Source organism: Anoplopoma fimbria, chromosome 17 (genome assembly GCF_027596085.1).
Source record: "Anoplopoma fimbria isolate UVic2021 breed Golden Eagle Sablefish chromosome 17, Afim_UVic_2022, whole genome shotgun sequence".
Classification (NCBI taxonomy): Eukaryota; Metazoa; Chordata; class Actinopteri; order Perciformes; family Anoplopomatidae; genus Anoplopoma; species Anoplopoma fimbria.
In genome coordinates, this window is record NC_072465.1 from 4,801,591 (window position 1) to 4,823,422 (window position 21,832).

The 21,832-nt window shown below is 41.8% G+C and overlaps 1 protein-coding gene across 1 annotated transcript in view; it reads right to left on the minus strand.

Moving 5' to 3' along the window:
• Nucleotides 1-21,832, minus strand: part of LOC129105255 (membrane-associated guanylate kinase, WW and PDZ domain-containing protein 1-like) — a 131,115-nt gene that overhangs the window by 38,577 nt on the left and 70,706 nt on the right. Inside the window, 4 exon segments of the mRNA XM_054616164.1 lie at nucleotides 22-104; nucleotides 971-1,196; nucleotides 3,525-3,767; nucleotides 7,087-7,206. Of these exon segments, the coding sequence (XP_054472139.1) occupies nucleotides 22-104; nucleotides 971-1,196; nucleotides 3,525-3,767; nucleotides 7,087-7,206 (672 nt within the window).

The following is a 21,832-nucleotide window of genomic DNA, read 5'->3' on the forward strand; positions in this document are numbered from 1 at the left end:
TGGTCATGCTCATGAACGTACCATCATCTTCACATTCTTCCAGGGGTTTCTGAGGCTTGTCCATGCACCGAGGGTCTATCCAGGAGGTGGTCTTTGTATTGTGGCTAAACAGAAAAAAATACAAACAAATAAAATGACCCTGATGTGATAGAAATAATGGGAAAAAGTCCTCATATCCTCACATCTGGTATGTAGCAAGAAGGGTCTCTAAGATGGTGACAGGATTTAAAGATCACAGTGCATATTTTTACAAAAGATTTGCTGGCTTATAATGAACTGAGGGGTTGTTCTGATCCGTTAATGATGATAATTATAAGTCAACAGGACTGAAAATTACAGCCTTCATAAAAAATTTGCACAAATAACGGCCCAAATAAATCACAAAGAACTCTCTTCCACCCCTTACTTAAAAAACAGACTGCAGAGAATTAGAGTCTTCAACACATCCGCGAACTTGAACTTTGCTTTAAGAAAATTCATGGATGACAACAGAATCTGACAAGGTCACAGTACTTATTACAGACTTACCTCTTTTTACTCTGTATTTAGAGGTTTTAGAATCTAGGTTTAAAGAGTAAAAAAAAAAAAAAAATAGCAAAAAGGAAGCGCTATAAAATGTACCTGTGATCATTTTTTCTTCCCAAAGTTCTCCTGTGCCGACTTAATTTCCCATTTTCTTATTAAAGTCTACCTATATGCCTAATATAGTGGCTGCATGTGAATCATATGCTGAAGAAATTAACTTTGGTCTTGTTTATGCACCATTATATTGTTTGTGATGTAAGTCCACACTTTCAAGCTTTCAATTCATGTCCACAACCACATACATCACATTAAGCAGAAACATGGATCTGCAACTACAAACTGAGTAAGTAACTGTATGAAAGCCTGAGAGAATGTTCCTTGTTTCTATACTTGATGTCAGAATACAGAATGGAACTTGGAAATGTTGTGTCCAGAGTTCACTTACTCTATAAAGTAGACCTCTCCGTTTTCGGTGTAGGCCATCTCCCAGTTGTCAGGCAGAGGTCCCAGAGGATCCTCCGGGGGAGGATGGCTCAGGTTAGAGTTTGACTGCTGAGTGCTCTCCGTGGTGGCCGATGGCGAGGGGGTTCTCCCAACGTAGGGCGGGTCACTCTTGCGGGGGACGTAGGGGCGCACTGAGTGAGGAATATCGTCTATTTCACTGGAATCTCCTGGAGGATTTTAAGGCAAACGTGACTTGGTGTTAAGAACATTTTGGTTAAAAGGATGCTGAATCAATTCCACGTTCAAAAAGTAGCAGACCAAAAAAAAAAAATGTCAACTGAAAATGTTTTGGGGAGAAATGATTGCTTCCGCTGCTTTAATACCTACATGGCCGAGATGAGTTCATTTCTCAGGAGATTCAGCAAAGGTTTCAACATTTGTTAACATAACAATTTTGCTGCCTTTGTATCTCTAAAATGATTCCAATGAAAAATCTAATTTACCTGTGCAGTCAAAATTCCTTTCAAGATGGAAGTGGTTCAAGAGTTTTTAGAAAGCTTCATCTTACCACTATCTAGTCGCGGTCCAAGGACATTCCAAAGCATTCACATGGTTTTTTAACTAAAATCACTGTGTTACACTCACAGAGACAGTAAAAGACTGCAGAGTGGGCAGTTCACACCTACAACCGTGGCTTCCGAAGTGCTAGCACCTAATTTCCTGTTACCTCATTTTCACACTCACACTTGACTGGCACCTCCATAGCTTGCGCAATCACAGGCGTCGAATAAACAACTTTTGGTCCCACCTTCTTAAAAACACATGGCAGTAACAGCTTTAGGGCTGAGTCAAACTCTAGACAATGCCTACTGACCTACTAACACATAACAGGAGATATAAAAATGGGTGTAAATCATGTCTCAAAACAAGCAGCAAGCAGAGCCCCTTTAAAAAAACAGCACTGATATCAGCATTGTGCTTCCAAACATTTAGAATTAATCTAATAAAATCTCCCTCCAATTCACAAACAAAAATGACCTACTAAGTACTAATGTGATCATTAATAATAGTTTCAAAAATGGAGGTTGCTCAGTCATCCACCCTCTGCTGCTTGCAGCCAGATGGCACTATTTTACATTTTTTGACGCATAGATACAGGCATAGGTAGTCAAACCCAGAGACCCTTTACTTACCAATCAAAGAAGCTCTTGTATTCTGCTGCCTCTCACCACACCAAAGTGCTCTCTCTACCTCCTTTGTGCTCCTTCTCCTACTTCTTCATTTTTATGAGCTTATCCTCCTTCACAAAATACAGTCCTCCCTTGCCTCTCTTTCTTTCTCTGTCCAATCCTTTTCAGACTTGCCCACTTTGCTTTTTTTCCCCGGCCACTCCCTCTTTTCTATTTAATTTCCTGCTACCCAGTCTACACTTGCATTCCCTCCCACTTCATCCATCACAACTGAATATTCTGTTTTTCTCTCCTTTCAAACCGAGGCTGCAGAAAGCAGGATCACATTCCAGTGTTATACTCCAAAATAAACAGAAGACAGCGTGTTTTCAGGCTGCTGCTGAAGACGGCTCTGCAAGCAACTGCCTGTGTACTCACTGACTTCGGGTCTGTTTGTTTTAAAGGTGTCAACAGCAGCTGAAGGAGCATGTGAGTCATGGTGTTAGTTTTGAAAAACATACAACTACAGCTAGTAAAAGAAGATGACAATAAACCAACAATAAGTGGCTTGCAGCGTGTCACTTGACAGTAACCGGCCTGGTATTTTTTATCCAAATAAATGAAAACTTTTGCCTGAATCCATTGGAGATGGAGTGTGGTTTACACCTGGCTTCAAAAAATGTTTTAAATGTGAGTTGAGTGACATGACAAGTGACTTGTTATGGAATTTCACCTGCATACTCTCAAAGTGAAGCTGCCTAACAGAAAAAAATGCACATCTGGGCTCAACTAAACATCCAGAGAAAAAGGAAAGTGCAGGCTGTTTAGTAGCCCCGATGAAGTACAGACTTAAAAAAATCTGTACTTGTGTTAAAATTCCCTTTGCGTTTCACCATTGCCTGGTCTGTCGTTCATAGTTTTGGGTGTGGTGGGTTGCTTTCATTACCAATTCACCTATCAAAAATGTTCTGATTAAATCAGTTGTTTGGTCAGCCTTAACAGTCTTATGTGATGTCTTCAAATTCCACGTTTTGTCCTACCAACTATACAAAAACCCCAATGGTATTTACATAAAGGGTTATTCCAACTATTTAGTATTGCACCTGTACAAAATTAGGGGATCTGAAGCATAAACAGGGCGAGATATCCTTACGTGAGTCCTTATCATGAAGCAAAACCCCAAAACACTGTATCCTACAATTCCAATAATGCAACTGGATAATGTATATTATTAGACCCTACCTGACTTGTAAACGCCCATGCCTTTTTTAACTTTGAAGGTTGTAAATACAAGCTCTCTGTTATAGATGTGTGGTCCCCAAATCCAAGCAGAAATAATTCACCTTGATGACATCATCAAAGTTATTTCCTCCCCGCTGCACATACCTGTAAAGCTACTGTTCATGTCAGGGAGGTCCTCGTCGTCCTCCTGCTGCTGCTCTCCAGGCCCTAGTCCAGCATTGTGCATGTCATTGTAGGATTTGGAGCGTCGGGGAGTGGAGTGCTGCGAGCCCGGCAGGCTACCGCTGAGCCCGTCTGGCAGTGGGGCATCACCGCCGTTACCGCTACTGCTAATTACTTTCCCACCGGGGGGCTGCTCCGGTGGCTTGGGCGTCCCATAATAGTTTCCTAGGCAACGAAAGGAGGAGGCAGGGATGGAGGGGGATTAAAAAAAGGCAGAGAAAAGAAGGGTATTTTAGTTGGAGGGGTCAAAGGGTTGTGTGTGTTTGTGTGTGTTTGATTGTGTGTATGTGTGTGTTGGAGGGGCTTTAGTTAAAGTCTTTGTATGCAAATAGAGAGACTGGGTTTGTCTGTGGGAGAACGTGAATCTCTGAAGCAAAGCTAAATGTCTTTCTTGTTTGACCCAAATAAAGTTCAGACTACTTTGTTTTAACTTAACAAAAACTAATGAATGTTTTACTAAAATGGTGTTTCTCAAACAATAAAACATAATTTTCCCACTATTAGAACTCAAGTTAGTTCAGAGTAGATATCAAGAAATGTTTTGCATTTGGATACACAAGTACAGTGGTATTTTCTTCCAAATAGTTCATAAAATTGTCTGAAGACATTTAGTGAAGCAGTTGTCCTCCAGTGCCAGTACAACATTTCAGCTAGACTGACAGTTTCAAAGGGGAGAGGATAAAACACGCAGAGCTGATTTATTTATTTTTTTGACAAGCTGAGTCATTTTCATCCAAAGTTAGACCAGGCATACTTAAGGAGACTGTACCATCCGAAAACCAGAATATAAAGCCAACATCTTAATGCGACAGAGCGGTATTAGCATCCAAAATATAAAAGGCAATGAAAAAATAAATCTTCCCGTCCAGGTGGCGAAGTTACAGTCAAAATATTAATTGGCAAACTACAACTTAAACAGAAAATAAACTTTTCTTCACAGCAGACATCTTGGCAGGTCATAGTAGTAAAAGCACATGGGTAATTGATAACAATAATAATTAACAACCACTGCCATCTCTGCCATGAAAAAGGTTTATTAGCTTTTCTCAAAATAGATTTTTAATAATTAATCATTTTTAATAGTCTAAACATTTAAAGTGCCAACAAACATATTATTATTGTATTTCTGGACCAATACAGAAGATAATGTTACTGTTGAAGACTGATAACTATAAAAACCCATAGTGAGTCATGGTAGAGGAGACATTCAGGAGGGGGGATGTTTTTGCTCGTCTGTAGTTTATACACCACTACAGTTTATTCCACACACAAACTTAAACTGAAAGTTGCTTTAAACAGTTTGATTGATCATTTTGTCATTTTTCATAATAATGTTTGTAATTTTTCAGTCTCATATTGTCCTACAACATTTTGTGTTCACCAAACATAGTGTCATGTCACAAAGTGTATTAAATTGAGTACTAATTGAATATAACCCATGTTTTTACTGACTATATACATCAACGAAGTATAAGCCAATGCTGCATTTGAATGCAGCAGAAAATAAGCTATTTGAATTGTGAGTCTAGCTTGTTTAAAGCATGTCGAGGCCTGTAAGTGACAGGCAGATATCTGAAAGCTTCTGATTCCCTCCATACGGTCATCAGCGGAGTTGAGAAAGCAAGTTGCCAGTCAGAAGTCCATTGGCTTTGTTTGCTTCTCCTGGCTTGGCGTCAGAGGGAAATCCATTGTTATGGAACAGTGAGCAAGCAAAGTGGACACAGCAGACACTTAATTAAACATTATCTGACTGAATGGAGGCGATACACAGTAGTGTTCTTGTTTACGGTCCTTCCAGTGTGTCAGTAGTGACGTTGGTTTATCAGAGTGTTGTGCGCTACATGTGACACATACTTTGTGCCATGAGTCATGATCGCTGAATTTATTGGCTTTGTTGTCGTGACAGTCTTTCAAAACTTTCTCACTTCCTGACAAAATGGACTTTTCTTAGCTTCGCTCTTTTTGGATGGCCGCCACTCCAATGAGTGGAGAATGGAAAAAGCATTCCTTTAGATGCTGCAGTTCATCCTGCTGAGTGATACACTGTAGCATCTAAACAAATTAATTTTCAATGTGGCAACTTGTTTAATACAGAATCATCATTTTGCCTTGATTTGAATGACTAATTTTCAGAGTTTGTTTACAGAGGCATCAGGAAAACACTATGAATACAGTTTATACACTGTATATAAACTCAAAAGTTACTGGCTAGTAGGGAGGGTGATCGGTGCACTGGGAAAGGATTATTGAAACCTTCTAAGACTAGATAACCCACACATGACGACTATTTCCATCAACACTTTTGGTTTCAATTTTAGTTTATCAGCTAGAAAGGAGAACTATCTTCACAGTTGATAATAGGTAGGGTGTGATGTGATTACATTGATGTCACAAGGCAACTGTCAATCACTTATTACGACTGAAAGACCCTTCATCTGACCTAAAAGCCTTATGTGTGTCTGTGTCAGTGTGTCCAGCCTGAAAACCCAAAATAAATCAACCTAACACTAACATTGGCCCCAGTACCTCTTTAAATCAAACACCCACTACATAAATGTTTCATGAATATACCTTTGTGATGTTTATAACATGAAAGACAAAGCATATCAAGATTTTGACAGCAACCTTTTCAACTTTCAAACCAACTTTTTCTCGTCTACTTTTACTTTAGCCAGAGCTTTCCAGTGTGTCCGAGAGCTGCTTTCAACATCCCCCAGAGAAAGGAGGTAAACGTGTTGCTGAGGGCTGTCTGACCTACATTCGTGTTGGACGGAGTGACAGCGATAGCGGCGCATACCAAACGAGCAAGGCTGTTAGAATTTTTACATTTGAGAAAAATCTTCTAAAAATACAACACGTCTTTACTGCTGCAATGCACTTTGATTTACGTAGGAGACTCTGTTTATCTGTCGTTCTGCAACAGATTTATATTGATGCGATTGTTGATTGTCAATAAAGGCAGAATCTAGAGTGAAGAATGTGCTCTTTGACTTAAGTGGACCTGACATCTAAACTTGACTGTCGCAGGGGCGGACATGTTTCGATCGCCGGTTGGAGGCAGAGAGGAGACAGGGCTCCCTCCTGCTGGGCCAGCAGGTGCACCTGTCCAGCAGCAGGCTGATTGGCCTGGACAGGGACACAACATGCCTGCTCGCTGACGGTTGTACCATGGGTGGGCGAGTTTAAGCACTGGCTGGTTATTTCTGCCGCACAAGCTGGCACATCTGTCCAAAGTCAGGATCGATGCCATTGGACTATTTAGACTCGTTTACTTATTGACACACGGAGAGAGGAAGAGTGAAAGTCATGTCCGAGAACGCATCACCTAAATGTTTGAATGGAAGTATGTCTCACTGTGCCAGCAAGCCTTGTTTAAAAAAGCCACTAATGTGTACTGCTGATGTTCTTGGAGTCTGAAACCTTGAAACCGTTACATACCATTACATGCAATACATCAGACCAAATGTGTGATTTTCTGATTTACCGTCATACGTTCCTATCTCCAACAGGGTCCCACTCTTCTCCAACTCTAGAAAGTCCTCCACTGAGAGGAAGTTGTAGTCCACGCCAGGAACTTCTCCGTCACGTGGGGCACGGGTTGTACCTGGACAGCGAATCAGAGAGAGAGGGAGGGGGGGGGGAGTTAGCAGACTAGAAAGAATAACAAGGAATACAGCTGAAGATTTTAGTGGCAGCTGGTGTGTGATAATTCGCTGGAAGCATTGCTTTTATCTTGGTATTCACTCCAATTCTCGTATTAACAGAAAAGTCGTTTTTTTTAAGACGTTAGCACCTAAAAACTGGTTTGGCAGCCATTTATTCTTACTACACTTTCTAAAGTTCCTGGAGTTAAGGTAAATGAGACAGAGGGTTTACAGTGTCTTGGAGAGTTACAATGCAACATAACATGAGCAATTGTAATACTGGTAGATAAAAAATTGCATATAACATGACAACTGTCTCCATTGTTTGTTGTGATCTTCCTTCACACTGGGGTAGAGTGGGAGGGATCCTAGTGGCACCTTAGTGGGATCCTGCCATATGTGGGAGGGAAATGGGTGTATGTGTGTGTGTGTGTGTGTGTGTGTGTGTGTGTGTGTGTGTGTGAATATGTATGTGTGTGGTTTGCCACGTGGCCTGTAAGATTCTAGCACTCGTCTTTAATGACTCCTGACAGTTGGCCAGTGTGGCGTCGATGGTAAACAGCTTTACAGCCAATATAAGAGTGAGATGACAACACTGCGTATTCAACTGACGGTGAAAGTCAGGCGGTCTTTCTTTTGTTTTAATCATTCAGATTTCCTTGCTCTGTTCAATCATGCCATCTTTGCCTCATTAGTGCACATTTCTTGCTAGGTGTCTCACTCTCTACTGCATTTATTGTGTCCTACTACAAAAAGAAAATGATTCTGTCCGTGCTGAAAAATGGAATTAATGTAAGCATCCAGACAGCGCTCATGGCAAATAATCTTTCTCATCTTCTTCTGACAGACATCTGCTAGCGACAACCGAGGGCTTTTCCCTTGCTTTCCCCTCTCTCGATCTATCCGGTCTTGTCTCCCAATCACTCTGTCTCTGGTGGGTTGGTAAGCAATAAGCTAGTAAAAATAGATGTGTGGGGATAAGGGGAGAGGCTCCCACAGCGGCCACGTTCAGTGACACGGGTGATAAATCACAGATGTGCAGATCCGTACTCAAACAAGCATACATGTAGATTACACTCACGCAAGCATACACTACATGTTAAAAAGGCTTGTGTGTTATCTGGAGACACCATGTCTCTAACATGAAATAATCTTGGCATGATCAGTTTGATCAAAGCTATCACAATCACTCTATTCTTGTATGTTATCTATGTTATAGGCTACTGTATGGGCACACACAAAGAGTGCTTCCTGTTCATCACTAGCAATAATACTTTGGCGCCCACAATCTTCCAAACTCCACCATTTGTGGCCAGACACTCGTGCAGCAAGAGGAAAATTGATCTGAAGTCAAACAAATCCCATCTGAAGTCTATCAAACACATAAGTCAGTTTGCTGAGTCTTTTACAGAACGTCAACCTTGGAGAGTCCTCAGCGGAGCCCGTGCCGACTGTCAGCTCACTTCCCCAACAAAAGTGGCCATTGATTGGACTCCATTTAGACACCGCTGCTCTTAGAAAACCAAATAGGAAGTGGAATTGTGACCAGTGTTTCAAAAGAGGATGGAAAAGCAGAGCCTTGGCTGAGACCCAGGGGTGAGACACTCTCATCGCTATAGGCCCAATTCATTCAATTCCCAACCTACCCCCCCCACAAAAGCTCCATTGAACAAGCAGTGAAATAGAGTGAGAAGGAAAGACAGGTTGGGACTCATAGTCGTGAAAAGAGCCTCCTGCCTAGATTTGGGACTGGAAGAGCCAGAAGACAACTAAAATGCAGAGGAAGCAAGAGAAGGAGTGAGACTACCAAAGCTAAGAGTTAGCATAATCCAGCTACTGGCACACTCAATGCAGCCTTGAAGATTTGCTGTGAGGGTGTTTGTCTAGTGCTGGCTGGCTCATGGCTTAACGGCTTCAACATCTTCACCAGCTGAGATGGCTGGGTGGGCGTTGAAAAAAAAACAAAAAAACCCTAATCATTAGCATTCAAGAAAATGATCAAGGAAACACAAGTGTTGAGATATTGGCAGTCGTACTGTAGCGCAGGGGGCTCAGAACCACTGCTGCTGCATCGGAACACACACACGCATTGCCACTCCGAAAAAAACAACAACAAATTGTAGTGTAGCCTGTAACTGTAACTGTATAATGCATAACAATAAATGCTCCGGGTCTGTATGTTCTTTAAAAAAACAACAAAGATAAGTAAAAGTAATTTCAGTGTCTTCAATGCGACTGGGTCTCTGCTGTTGCTAGGGACAACCCAGGAAGGATAGGATAGAGAGAGAGAGATGTGGGGAAGCTACGAGGGCTAGTTTGTCCTCCAGTGATGACGCAGTCCTCCTCTCGCTTCACATCTCCCTTTTTAATTCCATGACAGAAATATGAAGTACAACGGAGTTATGACTCAATGGACTGGTCCGTATGAGAAAGCATAAATGATGCATACGCAAAAGAAAAAAAAAAAGTGGGAGAAGGCTGGAAGGAACAGAGCGATACTACCAGAGAATAAATTAGTGGCAAAGAAAAAGAACTTGGAATGACACATGGTCTGCAATGATCCTGACAATGACCTCAGTCGAAATAAGTTGGTATTCTTATTAAACTGTTTACATGGGTTGGTTAAGAGGCTGTGCATCATAGTTAATAGTGATCAAGCAGCGACGTCATTTTTTACCTTGACTATTCAACCTCAAACCACTTCTTTCTTTTACTTTGACACAACTGTATATCCTTACTACAAACGTACAGCTACATTCTGTAAAACACATTCCTTCTTTCAAGTGTTGAAAGAAGGAATGTTCAATGTTCTCCAGTGGAGCATACACCTACAAGCAGGTTGATTGTATGTGTCACCGATTACAAAAAGAAGCTGAAGCATATACATTAATTACATGTTATCTTTTTAATGCTATGCATGTCAAACATAAACTCTGAGGACAGACCAAAATTAAAGCTGCAACTTCTTTGTCTTTTACACAGTGTTTCCAATACATCCCTTCATGAAACCAGTATTAGACCAAAAACAGCAAAACCTCAACAAGCGCAGAACATTATGCACTTTCACACAGGGAGTGTTTGTTGGAAGGCTGCATGTTATATTAGATTACAATATATTGTGCAGGTGTTCATGTTATTGTGTCCACTCAATCCAATTCAAATCTCATGTATGCTGTCAGTGCGGTTCCAAATTTTAACTAATTTTGAATTTAAAACAGCAGTGAAGCAGCAGACTACAATTTAGAGCACTTGCTACATACTGTTGGGTTCAAAACACCAGAAAAATGATCTGCATTTGAACACCAGTGCTATATGTCAAATCTGTATTCTTACTGTGTGAGGGTTCACTACATGAGTGTGAAGCTGGGCGTGGGCCTGCTAGATTTCCATCGATGAAGGCTGCGTTTTGGGTGCAGTAAGATTTTTGTTGTAATTCATGTTTAAACATGTGGAGCTCTACATAACCAACAAAGCATGATTGGTTGTGTCCTCCTCTCTCTTCGCTATCCTCTTGCGTGTCCCTTCACACAGATGAGGGCACAATGCTGAGCCACGTCTTCCCTCTGGCAATTCAGCAGAGGGTTGACTCAGAAACCAGCAGCCACAGAAGGCTGATGTGGTGCCAGTGTATGTGAATGGCTTGTAATGGTGCAAAAGGGATTGGGAAGGAAACACCTCCTGCTATACTCAGCAGCTGTCCCACCCCCTGGGCCAGCCAACACGTACACATGCACATGTGCACATACATTCACACTCACACACATTGACAATGGGGAGGAGGTGCATGGACACCAAATGGCATGGTCTGGGGCTAAAAGGGAGCTGTGGGTAGAGGGTAATCACTTAATGGAGCTTTATGCACCCATCTCCCCGTGAAACCCCCACCCCCACCCACCCACCCACACACCCACACACACACACACACAGCTTCATCACCATAACCGTAACCCCTCCTATCTTTATATCAATTGTGGATCCCTATCTCCTATCTCCCCATCCTGGTGTTGTTTATGTCATATCATCATGAAACAGGTGTTTCAGCCATTTCTTTTTTCTCTTTTCTCTTAATATTCCTCATTGTTTGGCCTGACCTTTAGATATTCAAGCATTAATGTGACCAAAATAGACACTTGGCCAGTGGGAAATAGGTTTGAAAGAGTCTCCAGTGAGTCAGTGAGAGTAAGGGCACGTTCAGACTGACCACAGCATTATGGCAAAACAACACAAGCATTGTTGTGCGTGTGTTGCAGCAGGCTACTTAGAAAAGTTAGCATGAAAACAATCATCTCCTCGCATGTCTCAATGCTTGCAGGGCAAAATTTGCAAAATGGTACAAGTATACGCTTCAGGGACATCTTTAATATGTGGTTTCCCCTCAGATGTCCATTCCTGAATGTGTCAAAGCTGCTACCATCATTCTTGTGGTAAAGAAGCCAACAGGATTAGATTCCAGACAATTACTGCCCTGTGCCTCTCACAATAGTCATAATAAACTGCTTGGAGCAACTACAGTAGTCATGGACCACATCAAATTCAGTCCGTCCAGCTCATTAGATCCCTCCAACTGCTCCTTATTGCTCCAGCTTTCCCAGCTAATGCCGTGTTTCCACAGCATGGTACGGCGGTGCTCGACTCGAGTCATTTTTTGCACGCATTTTGTTTTCTCTATTTGTTTACTACTGCAGATAGTACCCCATCAGTTCAGGAAGGATTCTAAACTAATTGGCATAGCTCCGCCACATGAAACTACCGCGACATCATATTCAGAAGGACACTCGCTGAATCCTCTCATTGGCAACAAAATAAAGGGAGATCAGCGTACAGTTTTGTGAGCTGCTTTTTTTTTTTTTTTTTTTTTTGAAAACATCATGGTCGAGCAAATAAAAATAAAGCAGTTGAATTGCCTGGCTATTTAAAAATGAGCGCAGGGATGAGTGCCGATCCCATTGCTATTCAAGCTTGGACTGGCCTTATCAGCAGTGGTGGTAGGGGTAGCTAGTGGGCAGGTGCAAAGATAATAGCTTGCTTGTTAGGGTGATTGAACAATCCAGGTGACAGTGGCCTTCTTCAACAAGGCCCATTCTGACAAAACTGCACGGGTTACCGGTTGTAGGAAGAGTCGGAATACCATAAAAACCCATAAATCCCATCCTGCTTTGCTACAAATATTAATGACTCCACTTCTTTCAGAAACTTAAACAGGCAAGTCTACCTACCCTATTATTCTCTATAATCCACAGAGGGAACATTATTAAATGTACTGAGTCACTACCCCAATATCTGGTATGGGGCCTGCAACCCCTCAGACCTTAAGTTACACCAGCACATAACGAGGAAAACAGAACGCATAGTTCAGGCTTCTCTGCATCCTCAAAGCTTTTCTGTATTATCAAGGACACCTGAAATCCTTCCCACAATGAATCCATTTCTCTAGCATCTGGTAGGAAAACCCCTGTTTCATTGTGAAAGGGTTCTTTTCTAATAGCAGAAGCAGACTGGTTGTGTATTTCATCTTTGCAACTCTTATATTCCAGCCAGTATCAATGGGGATGACAATCTAAAGCCTGACAAAGAGCAAAATCAGCAATTTGGTGTCGATGCAATTTCGTTGGATCCTGACTTTAACCTTGAATATCCTTTTGTTGAACTGCAAAAGTAACCAGTGATTGTTAGAGAAGCTTTGTATAGCTTACTTCCTCCCTATTAGATTTGGAGAACTGGTTGTGAAAAGATTTCATTGCCACGTTGACTCATTTTTACTCAACATGAGTCCAAAGCATAATATTACCTTCTATGGCCGATATCAATGCATATTTCTGGGTTCCTACGGTCGTGGAAAATTGTATTGTCATTAGAGAGCCATGAAAGATATGTAGTATGTAGGCTACGTACATATGGTTTGGCATTGTTTATCATGATCCTGGGTTCAGTTTTCCCTGATTGAAAAAGATTGCCATTTAATTTTCATACAATAATTACATTTGGATTTAAGTATACTATGCAGTTCTGTTTATGAATGGTCATGGATATTTTATTATGGGTCCTTGAAAAGTCTAAGAAAGTTTGTCCATGAAAATGTGTGGGAGCCCTTATATTTGCACACATTCAAAATTTAATTCAGTGATAATATCAATGAAAACGTCAAAACTTATTGTTGTGTTTATTCTATCAGTATTTAGACTGTAATGTCGCCTTTTGATGGCTCTTCATTTGCTAGACTCAGACTTCCAAGGAAACAAGGTGGAGCAGGTAGAGTGTGAAACGTGGAGTGAATATGTGACTTCCATTCATAGCTGAGCTAGAACTAAGTTTACATTAGGATGCTAATGTTGCTCTGTGTCTTCAGGATGTATACATGGCTAACTGTTTGCTAAAACTTAAGCCATAACCACTTGGCAAACAGATCTCACATGTCCACTACAACGGATAGAAAATTAAATTCATGCAATGCCTGAATTTAAAGAGACTGAATTTAGCGCAAATATTTTTCAGTCAAATTCAGTCTCCCTTTTTCCTCTTGTTTTCTCCAAGCTTCAAGACATTGGTGTAGCGTTAAAAATGTATTAATCATAATAATTTGAATGTCAGCATTATGAATGAAGCTTTGAACCATAAAGTACAGCCGTACTCATTATCCATTTAGTCCTAACTCACGTAACCAAAAATTATGCAAATATGCCTCTTTAGCATGCTTTAGTTTTAAACCAAACAAATAAAGAGAGCCACAGAACCTGAAGTCATACAACAGCTATGCAATGAATAAGTCGGGACTTAAGATGGAAACACCACAAATCCCCACCCAACAGAATACATGTGTGCAACTGACTCCATTCACAATAGGCAGCTGGACCAAAACTCCCATCACCGAGAGCAACCAACACTCAATCATCGGGTTTTTAGCAGATGCAACAAAATATAAACTTGACAGTCAACTGTGGTCAGACTGTACGAATGCAGTTACCAACCATTGATTGATTTGATTTATTGATCTCAGCATGCTGGCGTAAGACAGTGCTTAATGTGGCCACTTATGTGTATTACAACATATGTGTGTCCAGTCCATAGATATGTATATTTATGTCTGTCTCTATCTGTAGCTTTTTCTTTTGACGATAAGTTTGTATATTGTTTTTCTTAAAGTAATATCATCAGACAGGTAATTTCAATATCGCCCAATCCAAATTTTGGGCCTTTGATTCTGCGAGTTGGCTGGTTTTTCTGACACTTAGTGGTATAAAATGTACTCAGGCACATGTAAACATTATTTAGATCATAGGTAGATCAGAATTACATATATAGCGTTTCTGTAGAAGTTTACAGGGATCAATATCAAACTCTCAAAGTCTCCTTTTTGACACTTTCCTGTCATCTCAACTGAATTGACTCAACTGAGGTGTTCTTATCTTGGTTCAAAGACAACAATGAGGGAAATAGCGTCATAGTTTGTATTTGTGGTTGTGTTGCCATATTGATACCACAGGCAAACATCAACAGCAAATAGCTAGTTATTCCAGTCAGTTGTCAAGATGACTAATAATAACAAATCTATAGCTATAACTAAAAATCTTCTCCTATAAAGCCTCCATCTACTTAACATGAAAGCACAGACATTCATTTCCTTTTTACACTCTACATTGGCTGCATGGGTCATCTCTCTATCTAGTGTTGAACAATAGTGAGCCTCTTACGCTACTTTTATGAGAATAAATTATATTAAAGATAAAAGTGTTTGTATGTCTTGCACTGAACAATCCACCCACATGCAAATCCTGAAATAGGCTTCATGATTTAAATACTGGAAAACAAAATGGATTGCTTAAATGCACTTAATATAAGAAAGATCTTCACTCCTTCCTTCTTCAAGCACAAATAGCACTCCCTGTTAGACAAACCCAAGCATCTCATCTATATTTAATTGATGTCAGACTATTTTAAGGGAGCATCTGCCCTTCTAGTGGCATGACAGACTCAGACTGAGGTTTTTGACATTTGTGAGGGAAGACGACGACGCTAAGATTAGATTTGACAGTACAATGGCGTTACAAGAAAGACCAAAATGGCTATATTATTCGATTATGAATCACAATATTCCACAATACAATGAAAGACAGAGGGGTAGATTATCACGAACGTGCTAGATTTTTCAGAAAGACGGAAATGCTAGCAGGGGAGAGGAAATGTGCTAAGTTCAGAGTTTATACGACAACACATGGTAATAAAATCATTCGTCTTTTTTTAACCCACATCGCATCAAAACACATGAACAACGTCAGAGGAGGCTGTGCATGCATGCACAAAGGCACAACCTAGCTTCTAAAAATAACCATGTGTGAAAAATCGGTTTTATTTCCTTTGCTTGCATTCCCCCAGAGCAATAGAGCACCCTGGGCCCCGCATATCCCCCAGGCCTGGCCTTGCATTTTAGCTGTGACCTACATTTAATTCCTTCCACAAGGACAATGTTGGGCTTGACTCCTTGGACGACTTTGGGTTTATAGCCGGGAGCCGGGGAGTTATCATGCTTGACATCTTCTTTGGATCCAGTTTGGTGGTGTAGTTTGGCATTTCTTCTAAGTGTGTCTTCATCTAGCTTAAAATGCACCGCTTTTTGAAGCTTAAAAGATGCAAGGGAACCAGACTTAAATACTTCTTTCATGTTCGTACCAGGTTTCCTTGGCTTCTTGCGGGCGCCAAAACATCCACAAAGCTTTAGAGAAAAAAGACTGAACATGACTTTTTGCTGGTTCTACCAAAGAAATTAGAAATCCAGGTGAATGTGTCCTAGTATCCTCAAATGTCACTGCTCAGAGAGTGAAAACTAGTTCCTCGACAGCAAGCTGTAGCAGCAAAACATCCATATTCATAAACCGCTTGCCTTGGAGAAAAAAAACACCAGATTAAAAGACATCTCGTAAAAAGCAGCTGAAATTGCATGTCTTCCTTGGTGAATTCTTGCTTTGAGGTGACAAAACAGACCCTCTGTGACATACACACAGTAACAGTAGTGCAGCATTATGTGGTTAAAAACACAAAAAAAGAGTCGCTCAACTTTCAGTTTTTCTTGGACAAACTAGGAGGAGGACCTTGTTCTGACCCCGGGGCTCCAAAGACTTTAAATGGGGAGTTTTACTGAAAGATTGCTCCACCCAAAACAACATTTTGTCAATATCCACAAGCAAAGAAAAGCAGACAGACGGATGGGGTTGAGTTAAAAAAGAGGATTTTGTTATCGACAACCACACAAAGGATTCAAAATTGGATGTAAAGGACACTAGACGACAAAATCTCTTTGCCTGAAACTGGCAGTGACCAATGTTCACACTCTGCACCAATCACACTGACCGCCTCACACATGTCGGTGTGTCACTGCTGATGATGACATAACAGCATCACCCGTTAGAAAAAGCAAGACCAATTGGGTTAATGCACGCATACCCTGGATGTCACACTGTATGGCTATATTTTGCAATACTGTGCACCCTGCTGCTTTTTTTTGTACTCAAAATTTCCATTATCTATCGTAATTGATAGAAAACTACACTAACTTTTTTCATCATTATAAACCACTAAAGATTAGGTAGTTCAGCCAGTTGAACCAGGAATTACTTAACATAAGGAGGGATGGTGACTTAACCAAACAGGCTAGTCAGGCTCTTAAGAAAACACACCTACCCCAAACACTGTGACATTCAGGAGACGGAGATAATTATGACGTTTGCGTGCGAGTCTGATCATTTCAAACAAAGTGAGACTCTAAAGACAAAATAATTTGACTCTGGACTGAACACCAAATAATCCAGACAGTCTTTTCCATCACAATCCATCTTTCCATCTGAGGCAGGCCTTTAGAGTATGCCCACACTCCACCAACAGATACACAGACTTCAGTATGACCTAGATACAAATTGTCTTCAAAAGTCAGAGGGTTCAGAGAAACAACATGCTCGGGAAGGTGGAAAACATCTATAAATCAGAGCATTATGGGTTCATTACTTGGGCAAAATCGAAATGCAGGATTGAAAATAACACATAAACAAAACAAAGGGGAACATATGATTTGTTTCAACATTTTCACCATGGTGAAGTGATCAGTGCTATGAGTGAAAAGTAGGCCATCATAAATGTGTTTGGTAATGATTCATTATCATAAATGTTCTAATAATAGGCCCAGCTATTCTTATTCGGCTTGTGTGCTGATCTACTTAGGTCATTCAGGACAGGAGTTATTTGAAAGAGTGCATTTTAAGTAGTTTGTAACCAACGTGGAAACAATGGCAGCACTCAAACCCTGACGGTGTATTGGGGATTTTTTCTTTTTTTTTTTAGGTTTTCCACAAGACACATGAATCATTGACAAACACAGAGTTAAATGTATGTGCTAGGTTAGAGAAGAAGCTGTTATCTGGAAAGCTTGATTAAAATTTTCATGAGCATGACCCAGTGAATAGCAAAGGCAACTCGTGGTGCTCACTGCATCGACTGCCTCTTCACCCCCACGCTTCAATCTCTCTTCGGCTTTAGTTTGGTTTGTACCAGAAAAAAAAACTCTCTCTTTAAATCTTTAAGCCACTAATCATCTACTCCGTTGTTCAAACAAAGAATATTAAGAAAGTTAGTACCACACTCCTCTGCCCGGCCTCTGATCTCCTCTTTTTTGTTTTCTTGTGCTCCACTACGTTTGGCAGATGTGTGGACTGCCTGTGTGGCCGGGCAAAAATGTTTCCTGCTTGGGTTTGACTGGAAGACAACTGTGGGGTTTTTCTCAAGCCGACCGACTGAGTCCTGCCAAAAAAGCCCAAACCTCCAACTGATGTCGATGATGTCATGTAAACCAGAGATACACCCAAAAGCTGCTGCTTCACTGCTATTGGCTGCCTCACTCATTCAAATGACCAGCAATACCAAAATCCAGATGTGGCTAAATATTTTAGGGTGGTGGCTAATGCACACAGAATATACGGTAGACTACTGGGAATATGAATACATCTATTGTGCCCTAACCAACACTGATCACCAATATAAACAATTAAATGCCATTTTTAAACCTATGATCTATGGATTTATGCTCAAAATCAATGCAGCACAACCAGAAATATCCTCTCATCTAGTCCACGCGTTCATCTTCCTTGTCAAAGAACGAAGCCTACATTACCCACAATGCAACCGAACTGCTTACAATGCGAGTGTGTTAAGCTAGAGTCTGCTAATGTACAGTAGCTGCTAGCCTCAAACAGAGAGGAGTCTCAGGTTAAAGAGGGCAGGTAAGGTCACTCCTCCATAACTCCACACTCCTGTGCAGAGTCTTTGATTCACCCGCTTTAACCAATCAATCAACTTAAACATGAAAAGGTTTGTAATGTGGATTCAAACAAACCAATAACCAGTAATATCAATAATCAGTAAAAGTCAGGAGCAGTTTACAGTCTGGCTCACTCTGCTTGAGTGTAACTCTGCACGATGTGTGCGTCCCTCATTTCTCCACCGTCTGCAGTCCGAGCACGTCTCACGTGAGAAAGTGGAGCGACGGGGTGAAGCAGCGGGCCTGTGTGATATGCACGCTAACAGCTCTGGCTCCCTCTCTAATAAAGACGGGTGCCTCAACATATAGCCAGCAAATGCTTTCCTCTTAGTCCTGCCTATATTAAGTGAAAACGAAAATTGCCCTGCGCACTGAATCATGCTTCTTTGAAATGAAATACGATGACTGTGTTACATTAAAGGAAGGCCTGGTAGGGGATTGAATTAGCCGGCTGTATGTCTTTCAAAGACTCTAGTCATTTCATGTCCAAGTCAAATTCATTGCATGCATGCCGTGTAATTATTATAATGCAAAGAAAGTACACGATAGAACTGTGTGAAACCACAATGTACCACAGTTTCTCACTTTTTTTTGGGGGGGGGGCTTATGACAGTCAGGGTTAACGCAGGAGGACGTCAATGGACGCAACACACAGAAGGCATGTGTATACCATACAGTCGCATCTAATTTTTGGGGGCGTGATCTGACATACATGGTTTTACAAACTGACTGTATTTGGCTGGTTATGTTGGGTTATGCTGCCTTTCTGAAATAAGTCATAAAATATATTGTATATAACTGGTGGTATTATGATGATAATGGAGACACAACGTGGGTTATGGCCCTGCCTTGAAAATCTGGCAAAATGCATTGATCCAACTGTCGTGCAGAAGTTATAACAGAAGCATTTCTCTAAATCTCCACAATAAACACGCCCTGATGTCAAACTAGCCAGCTAGTCCACATTATCCAAGAAGATACTGAGTCATGTCTTCATGGATGATTTTCAAGACCAACAAGACTGTATGCACACACACACACACACACACACACACACACACACACACACACACACACACACACACACACACACACACACACACACACACACACACACACACACACACACACACACACACACAGGGCTAGCAGACTGCCGTCATATTCCCAAACCAAAACAGATCCATCCACCATCTTTGCCACAGCTTGTATGCCAGTGCCTCTTTTTCTGTTTTGGTGAAACACATGCACACACAGACACACACACACACACACACACAAATGCAGGAGGGGTGACTAGCTGACTGGGGTTTGTCAGCACGGCAGGGGGATGGAGCCATCTGTCCCAGTGAAGGGTTAATCCAACCAAAAGAACAGGCCGCAGATACCAGCATTTTCCAGCCTGCAAATTTCCAGCTACATGCCAGCAGTGTTATTCTCTCTTTTTTTTTTTTGTCGTTTTGGTTTTGTGTGGAGGAGGACAGATTACAGTCTGTCGTCCAGCCTTATGGACACCAAAACCATCCTACCTGATTCTTCAAACCCCCCAAAATCTCCCCATGTGGTGGTGGCAGGGAATTTAACATTCAAGGGGACCACTTCAGAGATGTTTTTTTAAATAATTGGAACGGATGCCTCTCATTTGGGATGGAGTGTTTTGTGTCGGGGGGAGGGTGTTTTCACTGCACCGGCTGGCTGAGAGAGGCTCGCGACGAAGAGACCATTCTCACACACACACACACACACACACACACACACACACACACACACACACACACACACACACACACACACACACACACACACACACACACACACACACACACACATGAGATCAAAACAGGCCTTTCTCTGGACCTTGTGACGTGCTTCAATCTTTTCTTTCCCTTCATAAGCAATGCTTTCAGCTCTAAATGATTCCCATACAGGGGTCTGAGGGACCGGGGAAGGGAATATAAAGAGGGAGATTAGAATAAGAAACAAAAAAAAACCTGAAGGGCAGTAGTGCAGTGTGAAGCTAAATCAGCCAGAAACTGCCTGAAAATGCCCACACACACACACACACACACACACACACACACACACACACACACACACACACACACACACACACACACACACACACACACACACACACACACACACACACACACACACACACACACACACACACACACACACACACACACACACACACACACACACGGCCTTTGTCTTTTTATTCCACTCAGGAAGCACCATGGGCAAGCTGCTACCTACAGCAACATGGAAATGGAAGAGAGAGGCTTTAAAAACGATACATTTAGAAGGGGCGGAGAGGGAGGGATGGACATGAAGGGGGGGGGGGGGGTCATCCAGACACGAGATGGATCGACAGGGAGAGAAAGAAAGAGGGAGGATGAAGGAGAAGGTAGAAGCTAATCTTATCATCCTGGGAGCTCCAGACAGACAAACAGACAGGCAGCAGTTTGCTGCTGGAGGTAATGGCTTCCGATATGATGGAGCATGTCAACAGATGCACATAGCCTTAACACAGACATCGCAGAGCTGGAGTGCTTGCACCTCAAAAACACACATACTGTACATACGAACACGGGAAGTGACACTTTGCACACACACACACACACACGCAAACCTGAGACACACACACACCACACACACACACACACACACACACACACACACACACACACACACACACACACACACACACACACACACACACACACACACACACACACACACACACACACACACACACACACACACACCTTCCGTTTGACCACAACACATCAGCCTCCATTACTGCCAGCAATGTGCCTCCGTCTCTCCCTCCGCTCTGCTCCTGATGCCTTCCGCCTGATGCACAGCCATCCTCAACCCGCCTGCCTCTCCATCTCTCTCCATCCCCACCCCCAACCATTAAATCACAGCAGCCCCCAGCGTCCCCTATCCGAATGAAACACAGAACTAAATACCTCAGTTTGGTAGCCCGTGAGGGGCTTCTTCTTCCTTCCCCTTTACAGTCCTCAGAACAGCACCACGTCGAGAGGAGACAGAGGGAGCAACACAAAAAAAATAAGAAATAAAAAAAGATCCAATCAGGTGCGGATGAGAGGAAGGAATGCCGGTGCAGATTTACATTTCCTTCTCCTTTTCCTCCCTCCCCTTCTTCCTCCTCCTCCCGTGCGTCTGTCCTCTGTCCAGCTTTGGCTTTGTGATGCTAAGCTAATGGGAGCTAAGCTAAGCAGCATCCGCACATAGGCTTATAATGCGCTCTGTCTCAT